Source organism: Oncorhynchus mykiss, chromosome 18 (genome assembly GCF_057628025.1).
Source record: "Oncorhynchus mykiss isolate SJ-2025 chromosome 18, ASM5762802v1, whole genome shotgun sequence".
Taxonomy (NCBI): domain Eukaryota; kingdom Metazoa; phylum Chordata; class Actinopteri; order Salmoniformes; family Salmonidae; genus Oncorhynchus; species Oncorhynchus mykiss.
The window spans coordinates 26368106-26380914 of NC_143039.1; the positions used below are offsets into that span (position 1 = coordinate 26368106).

At 44.3% G+C, this 12809-nt stretch overlaps 1 protein-coding gene and 1 long non-coding RNA gene across 3 annotated transcripts; both read left to right on the forward strand.

The window, feature by feature from the left end:
- The first annotated feature begins 1920 nt into the window (after positions 1–1920).
- LOC110495734 (uncharacterized) lies at positions 1921–9865 on the forward strand. Of its 2 annotated transcripts, none has more exons than XM_021571131.3 (5): positions 1921–2254; positions 6687–7235; positions 7912–8072; positions 8235–8370; positions 8597–9865. In XM_021571131.3, exons 1-5 carry the CDS (start codon positions 2090–2092, stop codon positions 8927–8929), a joined length of 1344 nt encoding a protein of 447 aa, XP_021426806.3. In that variant the 5' UTR covers positions 1921–2089; the 3' UTR covers positions 8930–9865. The 2 variants fall into 2 exon arrangements, with proteins under 2 accessions (XP_021426806.3, XP_036808048.2); XM_036952153.2 differs by having other exon boundaries at positions 1951–2194.
- On the forward strand, positions 3059–5075 carry LOC149975448 (uncharacterized). The gene is made up of 2 exons (XR_016488355.1): positions 3059–3620; positions 4221–5075. It is a non-coding gene; the product is annotated as an uncharacterized LOC149975448 (long non-coding RNA).
- Positions 9866–12809: the final 2944 nt, after the last annotated feature.

The window sequence follows — 12809 nt, forward strand, 5'->3', positions numbered from 1 at the left end:
CAATCACAGGGCCTTAGAATTAATAAGACCATACACACATGGAAGAAATCATACAGGTGTCCAATATGCAATAAATGCTTTGCCTTCCATAGCCATTTAAAATACCATCAGACTGTTCACACAGGGGAGAAATGTTATAGTTGGCACCAACCATGGGTTGTGCCGTGGCGGAGATCTTTGTGGGCTATACTCAGCCTTGTCTCAGGATGGTAAGTTGGTGGTTGAAGATATTCCTCTAGTTGTGTGAGGGCTGTGCTTTGGCAAAGTGGGTGGGGTTATATCCTGCCAGTTTGGCCCTGTCCGGGGGTATCGTCGGATGGGTCTCCCGACCCCTCCTGTCTCAGCTTCCAGTATTTATGCTGCAGTAGTTTATGTGTCTGGGGGCTAGGGTCAGTCTGTTATATCTGGAGTATTTCTCCTGTCTTATCCGGTGTCCTGTGTGAATTTAAGTATGCTCTCTCTAATTCTCTCTCTTTCTTTCTTTCTCTCTCTCGGAGGACCTGAGCCCTAGGACCATGCCTCAGGACTACCTGGCCTAATGACTCCTTGCTGTCCCCAGTCCACCTGGCCGTGCTGCTGCCCCAGTTTCAACTGTTCTGCCTGCAGCTATGGAACCCTGACCTGTTCACCAGACGTGCTACCTGTCCCATACCTGCTGTTTTCAACTCTCTAGAGACAGCAGGAGCGGTAGAGATACTCAATGATCAGCTATGAAAAGCCAACTGACATTTACTCCTGAGCTATTATTATTTGACCCTGTTAGTCATTTATGAACATTTGAACATCTTGGCCATGTTCTGTTATAATCTCCACCCGGCACAGCCAGAAGAAGACTGGTCACCCCTCATAGCCTGGTTCCTCTCTAGGTTTCTTCCTAGGTTCTGGCCTTTCTAAGGAGTTTTTCCTAGCCACCGTGCTTCTACATCTGCATTGCTTGCTGTTTGGGGTTTTAGGCTGGGTTTCTGTACAGCACTTTGAGATATCAGCTGATGAAAGACGGGCTTTATAAATCAATTTGATTTGATAGTAGACAGAGTGGCAGTTGCTTCTTTTTCAAAGTAAACTTAAGACATATGAGATGCTTTCACAACAAATAGAAAACTGTCATTGTGTCATCATTTTCTGTATATTATTTTCTGTTTTCACACATCACAACATGAATACGTTAGGAATACATGAGTAAAGGTGCCAAGGTCTGAACTCACTGGGCTCCTTGTTTGTATATATTTGAAAATGAAATAATTTGTAAAGTCTTCTCTTTTTACTTGTGACAACACAACACCATAGATGAAGCAAGAAGGTGACAACTTGATAGTGCCCCTGTGTTGAGGGAAAAGTGTCAGAACCAGATTTTTGTTGAGGGAAAAACATCAGAACCAGATTTCTAACAACATTCTACCTTCCGCTTGCAGCGACCTACCCTCCAGGACACTGCTGGCTTCAGTTAGCCCACACCATTGTGTATTACTCATACTATTTAGTGATTTCTTAAGACTGCAACAAGACCTGCGACATTTGGGACACTGTCGTCTATATGTACAGAAAGCCCACCAAAACTGATATTTGTTTAAAATACAGTATTTAAATAGGTCACATCTGTTTTTGACTGAATTCATCAAAGTACATATCTTGCTTTATTAAAGTAGTTTTTTAATGGATGTCATATGAATGCCTCCGTTTCCGTTATTGTACATTATTACTATGATGGATAACATTGGACATGTTTGATCATATCTTTATTCTTTGGTGTGGTTGGTTGGTTAAAATACTGAGATCTACATCCTATTCCTAAACTGTTCGTCTTGTTAAATTAAAGTAAATCATATTTATTCAAGTACTTTTTTGTGGACAAAAAATATACGCTAATCTGTTCGCTATAACATTTAGCATTAGCAGTACAACTTTTATTGTGAAATTCATGGGAAAATACTACCGGAAGTTCAACCTGGTGTTGTTCTAATCTTCCTGCAACCGAGTTCACGACCGAACCGCCCATTGCACGTTAGAACCTTATGTACCTCAATGGTTAGAAATCATGTTTGCTTTTGTCAATTTGTGAGAAGCTCTTCAACTGTTGAAATATATTAAAATGGCTGATGAAGACAAGATTCAGCCGTTAATGTTTCTTATGACCTATATGCTGATGAAGCGCCGAAGAGACATAAACAACGCGGATACACAGAGACTCAATGAGGTGAAGAGACGTATCCGCCACAGACAATACTTCTTCCAAAGACAGAGGCGAATGCTCATGGTACTGTAATCTGACAAAGCTAAACCAAGCCATTTATATTGAAGTTCATTGGACTGCGTTCCATACACGAATAGCTAAACGTACACGCATAAACAAAGCAATAAACTCTGTGTCACATAAGACGTTCAACCGTGTTTCTCAAAATTCTAATTTCGAAGTGGTTGTAAACGTCAAATTAAGAAGTGTTTAATGTTACGTTTAGGCATTAACGGTGAAGGTTTTGGATAGGCTTGAAACGAAAGTCTCAAAAGTAACTTTATATTGCTGGATTCAGACATGTAACATTTTGCACCAGATGCAGATACTTACCAGTCAACAATGACCTAGCAAAACGTAATTTAACAGCGCCCATAAGCAATAAATCACGAGAGCGTGTGGTATATGGCCAATCAGTGGCAATTTTAGCATGTAAATCTTGGAGGGGCAAACCCCACAACTCTACACAATACATTAATTGCACTATAACGGTGACAGACGGTGCCCACAAACTGTTAGGGCTTACAGTGCCTTCGGAAAGTATTCAGACTCCTTGACATTTTTCACATTTTGTTAGGTTACAGCCTTAATGTAAAATTGATTAAAAAAAAAAAAAGCTCATCAATCTACACACAATTACCGAAATTGACAAAGCAAAAACAAGTTTAGATTTTTTTTGCTATTTAATAAAAAAAAAAAATATCACATTTACATAAGTACCCTTTACTCAATACTTTGTTGAAGCAGTGATTACAGCCTCAAGTCTTCTTGGGTATGACACTACAAGCTTGGCGCCTGTATTTAGGTTGTTTTTCCCATTCTCTGCAGATCCTCTCAAGCTCTGTCAAGTTGGAAAGTTGGAAGATTGGAAAATAACAAGTGACGAGCTCATTGTGCACCAATTATATGACCACTGTCTCGTTGGTTGACTGTATTTTAACCCAATGACCACTGATCGTCTTGAAATCTAGCTGGGTAGATAGCCAATGAGCGGAGGTAAGCGCCAATATGCAATGGTTGTGTGTTGGAAGACCAACCCATGTCGTAAACTCCAGCGTAAAGAGTAATTCGCTGTTGAAGTTTTATTCCGGAAGGAGCTACGCATTTTACGCACATCGCTGTTTTTGGTAAACGCGCAGATTCAGCTGTTCATATATCAATCCGTATAGCGACTAAGTCAGGGAAAGCTAAATCTAAGTCTAGCTGTACAGATGTACACACAATTTTAGAAGAAATTGATCGGAAAAGTGAGACAGATTGTTGTAGGACGATTACTTTAGCGATTCCCAAGTGGAGGAATATTTTTTGAACTGAGAGGACAGCGTTGTAGCCACTGTGTATAATCTGTAAAGTGCCTGCAGAAGAGGAATAACGTCACCATTTTGGACTGGTAAGTTCTTCTCATGCTAATGCCGTTGTTTGAAATTAATAATATAAAATATATTTGTGAAATGAAATAGCCTATTTGAGGCTGTTGAGGGGAGGGCAGGCCCACAACAATGGCCAAAGTGAAATGGAGACAGTATATACATCTGGTCTGTTGTAATATAATAAAGACAGTAGATCTAGCTGGTTTGTCATAATATAAGAGACAGTAGATCTAGCTGAAATGTCATAATATAAGAGACAGTAGATGTAGCAGGTCTATAATAATATATTCAACCTTATGTTCCCTGTACTCTCTATATATATATATATATATATATATATATATATAATCTGTTTATTATAACTCGGCAGCACAATATTGTGTAGAGCTTTGGCAAAGTGGGTGATGTTATATCCTTCCTGTTCTGTCCGGGAGTCTCATCGGATGGGGCCACAGTGTCTCCTGCCCCTCCTGTCTCAGCCTCCAGTATTTATGCTGCAGTAGTTTGTGTCGGGGGGCTAGGGTCAGTCTGTTATATCTGGAGTACTTCTTCTGTCTTATCCGGTGTCCTGTGTGAATTTAAGTATGCTCTCTCTAATTCTCTCTTTCTCTCTCTCTGAGGACCTGAGCCCTAGGACCATGCGTCAGGACTACCTGGCATGATGACTCCTTGCTGTCCCCAGTCCACCTGGCCTTGCTGCTGTTCCAGTTTCAACTGTTCTGCCTGCGGCTATGGGACCCTAAACTGTTCATATTTACTCTTGAGGTGCTGTCCTGTTGCATCCTCTACAACTACTGTGATTATTATTATTTGACCCTGCGTGTCATCTATGAACGTTTGAAAATCTCGGCCATGTTCTGTTATAATCTCCACCCGGCACAGCCAGAAGAGGACTGGCCACCCTTCATAGCCTGGTTCCTCTCTAGGTTTCTTCCTAGGTTTTGGCCTTTATAGGGAGTCTTTCCTAGCCACCGTGCTTCTACACCTGCATTGCTTACTGTTTGGGGTTTTAGGCTGGGTTTCTGTACAACACTTTGAGATATTAGCTGATGTACGAAGGGCTATATAAATACATTTGATTTGATAGAGGACTGAGGGTCTTCCAAATATTGAAAGTGTGTAAATAGTTACCCATGTTATTTTGTAAATGTATATATTTTTTTCTCAATTTTTGGGGGTGTGTGTTAGAATACCATTTTGGCATTTTGTATATAGTTATTTGTATACCTTCACCAATTTGGCCACTTGGGTACATTTGGGCTACTTGTGTGGGACACCTGGGTGACTTCATGATAAATGTCATGTAAGCACACTCATTTTGGAAGTTATTCTGAAACTTTGCACAAGTGCTGTTGCCCTCTTATATTTTTCACTGAAAGTGTCCCCATCATCCTATCTGAATGTTTATTTTATCTTGTTCATTTTAAAGATGATAATACAACAATAAAAATAAACATGTGTTTTTTTTCATTGTATTATTTGAACCAGATCTATTGTGTTATATTCTCCTACATTCAATTCACATTTACAAAAACTCTAGACATACAATAAACCCCAGACAATACAAAAACTAGCGTACCCACCCTAGTCACACCCTGACCTAACCAAAAGAGAGAAAACATATCTCAGGTCAGGGCATTACAGTACCCCCCCCCCCCAAAGGTGTGGACTCCCGCCCGCAAACCTGAACCTATAAGGGAGGGTCCGGGTGGGCATCTGCCCTCGGTGGCGGCTCCGGTTCTGGACGCAGCCCCCCCTCTTTACGCTGATCCCTCCGCCTTTGTGGAACTGGACCGTGGATCATCGCCTTAGGCCCCGGACTGGGGACCGTCGTTGGAGGTTCCGGACTGTGGACCGTCGTTGGAGGTTCCGGACTTGAAACTGTCGCCAGAAACTCCGGACTGGAAGCTGTCGCAGGAAGCTCTGGACTGGGAACTGTCGCCGGAAGCTCTGGACTGTGGAGGCGCACTGGAGGCCTGATGCGTGGGACCGGTACTGGTGTTACCGGGCTGATGACACGCACCTCAGGGCGAGTGCGGGGAGGAGGCACAGGACATACTGGACTGTGGAGACGCACTGGAGGTCTGGAGCGTAGAGCTGGCATAACCCGTCCTGGCTGGATGTTTATTTTCGCCCTGCAAATGCGGGGCGCTGGCACAGGACGCACTGGGCTGTGCAGACGCACCGGAGACACAGTGCGCAGAGCCGGCGCAGGATATCCTGGTCCAAGGAGGCGTACTGGTGACCAGCAGCGCTGAGCCGGCACCATCCGTCCTCCATTTGTGGATAATGGCTCTCACGGTGGTTAGCTGGAGTCCCAAAGCTTTAGAAATGGCTTTGTAACCCTTTCCAGACTGATAGATGTCAATTACTTTGTTTCTCATCTGTTCCTGAATTTCTTTGGATCGTGGCAAGATGTCTTGTTTTTTTAGATCTTTTGGCTACTTCACCTTGTCAGACAGGTTCTATTTAAGTGATTTCTTGATTCAACAGGTCTGGCTGTAATCAGGCCTGGGTGTGGCTAGTGAAATTGAACTCAGCTTTCCAAAAAAATCTGATTAACCACAGTAAATTCATGATTTAACAAGGGGGGGGGCAATTACTTTTTCACATAGGGCCATGAAGGTTCGGATAGCTTTTTCCCTTAATACATTAAAGTATCACTTAAAGACTTCATTTTGTGTTTATTTGTGTTATCTTGGTGTAATATTAAAATTAGTTTGATAATCTGAAACATTTAAGTGTGACAAATGTGCAAAAATATAAGAAATCAGGAAGGGGGCAAATACTTTTTCACAGCACTGTATGTGAGAATGCTGTTGATCGACTACAGCTCAGCGTTCAATACCATAGTGCCCACGAAGCTCATAACTAAGCTAAGGACTCTGGGACTAAACACCTCCCTCTGCAACTGGATCTATATATGTGTGTGTGTATATATATAATTTATTTTGCTAAACAGTTGGGGCTCAAAACGGGCCCCACCTGCCAATAAGCATTCAGGGCTTAATAAACCACCCGGTTTATAATACTGATTTGTATCACTGGTAAAACAAAGACCCCCCCCCCTCTCTTTCTCTCTCCAGATGCTGACAGCTCGAGACGTACGCTGCAGCTGTGACATCCGTACCCGACCCTGGACCAGCACGGAGTGCACTGATTGGTGGGAGCGGGTAGTGATGACTGAGTTCCAGCCCTCTGATTGGCTGGAGAAGTTCCGCATGAGCCGGGAGACTTTCTTCTTCCTTTGTGGCAAGCTGAAACCCCGCCTGGCTCGCCAGGACACCCACTTCCGCCGGGCGCTTCCGCTGGAGAAGCGTGTGGCGGTTGCCCTGTGGCGGCTGGCGTCCAACATTGAGTACCGCACCATCAGTGGGCTGTTTGGCGTGGGCAGCTCCACGGTGTGTAAGTGTGTGAGGGACGTTTGTCACGCCATCGTCACACTACTCCGGCCCGTCTACCTATGCTCGCCCAGCGTACAGGAAGTAGAAGACTCTGCACGTCACTTCCTATCTCGCTGGGGCTTCCCCCACTGCGTGGGCGCCGTGGCAACCCTCCACACTGCCATCCTCACGCCGTCCGCTAACGTGGCCAACTACGCCAACCCAGATGGGTGGCTCTCTGTGGTCTCCCAGGTAGGACAGGACCTCTGCTGCAATAAATAGCCCAGGCTTTTATTTGCTTCAATCGCTGAACACAGCCAGCTCTTATTAGAGACAAGCTTCTAAATGAGCCAAGCGTCTATTTTTGCTCAAAAAAATGTTGAAAATACGATCACGCCATTTATTGTGACCAGTATGACCAATATAAACATTAGAATAAGATCCTTCGCAGATCAGACTTGCAAAGACTAGGCTGCCTATCATAAACCCCCGATTTTGCGGTTCAGCACCATGGAGAGTGTGTGCCTATAACAATTAATTTAGGCACACATTTGCTGAAATTTGTGCCGATGCCCGGCTATTGAAAGGGTCAGGTGGCTATTTGAGACTCTGCATTTAATTGAAGTGTTACAGTATATGGTTGTGTCTGACTGCCTGTCTGTCTGTGAGATAGTAACATTCATCTGCCTGTCTGTGAGGTAGTAACAGTCGTCAGTCTGTCTGTGAGATAGTAACATTCATCTGCCTGTCTGTGAGGTAGTAACATTCATCTGCCTGTCTGTGAGGTAATAACATTCATCTGCCTGTCTGTGAGGTAGTAACAGTCGTCTGTCTGTCTGTGAGGTAGTAACATTCATCTGCCTGTCTGTGAGGTAGTAACATTCATCTGTCTGTCTGTGAGGTAGTAACACTCCTATCTGTCTGTTAGGTGGCTGTGAACGGGCTGGGTCAGTTCTGGGACGTCTGTGCTGGTTTCCCTGGCAGCACTGAGCCGACAGCCATCTTGCAGAACTCAGCACTTTGGGCGTCGGCCTCTGAGGGCATGCTGTCACCTGATCCACCCCCGAGCTTCATGGGAAAACCCCTGAGGTATCATTGATGTTATTATTTACCCTTTTAGATAGTGCTATCATTATTACTTGTATAAGTATGAGCAGTAATAGTAGTCCAGTGATACAATTACTATTGTTATGCCTCTGGTGACCTGTGTCCTACCAGCCTAATAGACTGAGAGCACATTGTCTTGTCCAGATATGTGTTGTTGGGGGAGCCAGGGTACCCCCTCCAGCCCTGGCTGATGAAGGCCTATTCCAAGAAGAAGAAGGAGGAGGATGATGTGGAGGAGCAGGAAGGGGGGCACGCGGAGGCCCAGAGGGCCTTCAACCAGGCAGGTTTTATTTTCAACAGCGCAAAACAGAATCACTCATGGATTAAACTCAAAGTAGTAATGTGTTAAAAAATAAAAATCCACAATTTCAGTGAACATTTCAGACGTTTTACACAGTTGTGAGCTAAATTGACACATTAGACTGTAGTAGACCCAGAGTTTTGCTGCAGTAAATAAAAAAATAGTTGATCAACGTTTAACCTGGTTACTTTGTCTCCTGCTGTAGCGATTTGTGCGGGCGTGGCGTGGGGCGGCAACGGCGCTTCTTCGCCTGCGGGCGCGCTGGCAATGCCTGAGCAAGAGGAACGACTGCAGCCTGGACGTGGTGCCCACCATGATCCTGGCCTGCTGCATCCTGCATAACATGTGTGAGGCCCATGGAGATTTGTTCCGCGGGGAATGGCATGGCGAGGTGACCAAGGGTGAGAACCCCCAGCCTGGTCACACTGCGGGACACGCCCCCTCTCCCTCTGGAACTTCAGACCACCTCCAGGGTGAGGAGGTCAGAAAATTGTTCTGTCACTACTTCCAGCAATCACAACTACAACAACAGGACTAATGGAATGGACAGTGTTGTGATGGGGAAAGTATAGAATTCTCCACAAGATTCTCACGACTGTATACATAGCCCTGGCCAGCATTCCAGTTACTGTCCCTACAATCTCTATCAGCCTGTATTCATAAAGCATCTCAGAATAGTAGGTAGTGTTGATCTAAGATCAGCTTGGCCTTTTTAGATCATAGTGAACAAGATTATGGACAGGGGGGACCTGATCCTAGATCTGCACTCCTATTCTGAGATACTTTCTCTCGCTTTTTTTATTTTTTATTTTTTTCTCTCTTTTTCTCTCTTTCCTCTCTGTTCTGTTACTGTTTTTGGGGGGGTTTTGTTCTCTCGTAGGTTGTTAGTGTGTCTAAATAGTTGTGTAGCTCAGTGTTCATGTGCATATGGTGTATATAGTCATTATTTTTATTGATGCACAATACAAGTTACATTTTCTGTTCTGTCTGTCACTACATTTGTATTTACGGTTACACTGACATTGTTCTATGCCCTGATTTAAAAAAGAAAAAAATAGAACATTGTTCTAGCTACCTAGTACATACACTGCACTTTTTGTAGCTGTAAATAAGATATATTGTCTCCAATCTCCTACTCTTCCTCTACTGGAAGAAATCCTAGGGGAAACACTTCCAGCTAACGGAGCTGCCCTCTTAGCAGAGAATGTGGACATTCTTGTCTTTCTGAAAAATAACTTTCAAATAGAATGACTGTCATTGAATATAAGCTGAAGGTGAGCAGGCCTAAAATGCATTCGGAAAGTATTCAGATCTCTCTACTTTTGACACATTTTGTTACATTGCAGCCTTATTTAAAAATAAATATATAATAATTATTCTCATCAATCTACACACAATACCCCATAATGACAAAGCGAAAATGTTTTTTTCTGAATGTTTGTACATTTATTATGAATAAAAAACAGAAATACCTTACATAAGTATTCAGACCCTTTGCTATGAGACTTGAAATTGAGCTCCGGTGCATCCTGTTTCCATTGATCATCCTTGAGATGTTTCTACAACTTGATTGGAGTCCACCTGTGGTAAATTCAATTGATAAGACATGATTTGGAAAAGCACACAGTTGACTGTGCATGTCAGAGCAAAAACCAGGCCATGAGGTCGAAGGAATTGTCCGTAGAGCTCCGAGACAGGATTGTGTCGCGGCACAGATCTAGGGAAGAGTACCAAAAAATGTCTGCAGACTTGAAAGTCCCCAAGAACACAGTGGCCTCCATCATTCTTAAATTGAAGAAGTTTGGAACCACCAAGACTCTTCCCAGAGCTGACCACCCGGCCAAACTGAGCAATCGGGGGAGAAGGGCCTTGGTCAGGGAGGTGACCGAGAACCCGATGGTCACTCTGACAAAGCTCCAGAGTTCCTCTGTGGAGATAGGAGAACCTTCCAGAAGGACAACCATCTCTGGAGCACTCCAACAATCAGGCCTTTATGGTAGAGTGGCCATACGGAAGCAACACCTCATTAAAAGGCACATGACAGCCCACTTGGAGTTTGCCAAAAGGCACCTAAAGGACTCAGACCATGAGAAACAAGATTCTCTGATCTGATGAAACCAAGATGCAACTTTGGCCTGAAAGCCAAGCATCAAATCTGGAAGAAACCTGGCCCCATCCCTAAGGTGAAGCATGGTGGTGGCAGCATCATGCTGTGGGGATGTTTTTCAGCGGCAGGGACTGGGAGACTAGTCAGGATTGAGGGAAAGATGAACGGAGCAAAGTACAGAGAGATCCTTGATGAAAACCTGCTCCAGAGCACTCAGGGCATCAGACTGGGGCAAAGGTTCACCTTCCAACAGAACAGCAACCCTAGGCACACAGTCTCTGTATATCCTTGAGTGGCACAGCCAGAGCACGGAATTGAACCCGTATTGTGTGTAGATTGATGAAAGGAAAACATAATTAAATTCAATTTTTAATAAGGCTGTAACGTAGCAAAATGTGGAAAAAGTCAAGGGGCTTGAATACGTTCTGTATGTGCTGATGATTTGAATTGATTGTGGTCTACTGCAGTTAAATGTATGTTGTAATGAACATGATTTCCCTTCTGTGCCGAACACCCGTTATACCCCTAGACTAGACCTTTTTACAACATTTTAGTAATTATCAGACGCTCTTATCCAGAGCGACATACAATAGCAATTAGGGTTAAGTGCCTTGCTCAAGGGCAGATCAACATATTTTTCACCTAGTCGGTTCAGGGATTCTAACCAGCAACCTTTCTGTTACTGGTACAACTCTTAACTGCTAGGCTACCTTCCATCTTTAACCCAGCTGCAGACTGGCTTCACAGAGCGATAAATAAGGGGGATCCTCCCCACTGGCGTCGTGAAACTCAGGACCCCACTAGAACCAATGAGAGTTCTCCTGGTGCAGCCTGGCCCGCAGGCCGGGATTCGGGAGCACTGAGGTGTCGTAGCTCTCAGGGGCCCCGCCCCTGACGACGGTGTTGTCCAGCCTCTCTTGTTCTTATAAAGCACCACTGGTCCAGGAGCCTTCTGGAGATGTCCGTCCATCTGATCTGGGCTCTCCCTCTCTGTGTGCTCTTTGTTTCCAGCTTCAGCCTGACAGTTGTTGCTCATTACCTCAGCACCCTGCAGTCCACCGTACAGACAAATGAAATCCTCTCCACCGAATACAAAAATCAGCAGCAGTGCTATCCCTGCTGAGGCACCCCAGCTGACTCACATCTCTTTTGTAGCAGCTTTGGATTTCACCTGGCGTCATTCCAGGGAGTTCCCGGAATCTTTGGATCTCCCGTAGGAGGTTGTGTGTGACCTCATGGGTGTTCCGTGGGTTGTAAGCAATTCCTTGTGCGTGGCTGTATGGATGGTTCTGTGTTATGTAGAGCTTGTCCACTCTGAATCCCATATAGCCTTCCTGTCTGACTCTGAATACAACTCGGTCTCTTGTTGTCCCTAGAATCCAGGGAGTTGTAGCAGCGTTTAGTGACATAAGCAAGAAGTGCGTTGTCGTGGTTGAGATCTCCCAGTGTGTCGTATTCATCCCCGTCTGGATAAGGTAACATACGTTCATAGTTGTAATAGTGATGAAAGCCGTAGTCTCCCCTGTCAACGTAGACTTTGGTTGGCCCTTCCCTCACTACGGCCATCACGCTGCTGCACTTTTAAAGCTCCTGCTGTTCATTAGATCTCTGATTAGATTGAGCAGATAAAAATTCCTCTTTCCAGGGTCAAAAGTGAAGTGTAGGCTGAAACGGTTGAACTAACCAGGCATATTTAGGTCTTAAGTCACAAAACTTTGGCAAACACTCCTTCTTTAGATTTACTGGGTGGCAGGCTTTTACTCCAACCCTTCTCTAACAATCAGCGGCTCATCAGGACCTTTAGGTTTGGCCACCAATGGTGGAAAGAAACCAACTCGATGAGAGATTTCTGCGATAGTGTACTATGGGTATGCGGTTGAGTTACGTTCTCTTATCTCCCATTTCTCTAACCCCCTCAACCCCCAAACCTAGTGGCCTATCAGAGCCGAACTAGGTGCAACTCCTTTGCCCACGAGGCCCTGCATGATAGTCCTAGAGGGTTGCTACAATATAAACAAATATATAAAGACATATAAACTATATAGAAACTATAATACCGGTACCCTGAATGTCTTACCTTGTTTATGTCTGCAGCAGGCTTGTAGTGAAGTGAGCAGACTACTGACTGAGCCTATTGATTCTTTGTTGTTTGACTTTGTCCTCTCTTTAGCTGTAGCCTCCCTCTCAACCCTCAACAGGGTCGTCACTAGTTACCACCCCGCCTACTTCTAAAATGTATCTTCTGAATAAAATGTGATTTTAAACCTAACCTTAATCCCACTGCTAAACGTGTGCCTAACCTTAAATTATT

Coding starts and splice junctions, on each gene's coding strand:
- LOC110495734 (XM_021571131.3), top strand. CDS start 2,090: ATGGCTGATGAAGACAAGATTCAGCCGTTAATGTTTCTTATGACCTAT. Junction 2,255..6,686: donor GACAGAGGCGAATGCTCATG/GTACTGTAATCT, acceptor TTCTCTCTCCAG/ATGCTGACAGCTCGAGACGT. Junction 8,371..8,596: donor CCCAGAGGGCCTTCAACCAG/GCAGGTTTTATT, acceptor CTCCTGCTGTAG/CGATTTGTGCGGGCGTGGCG.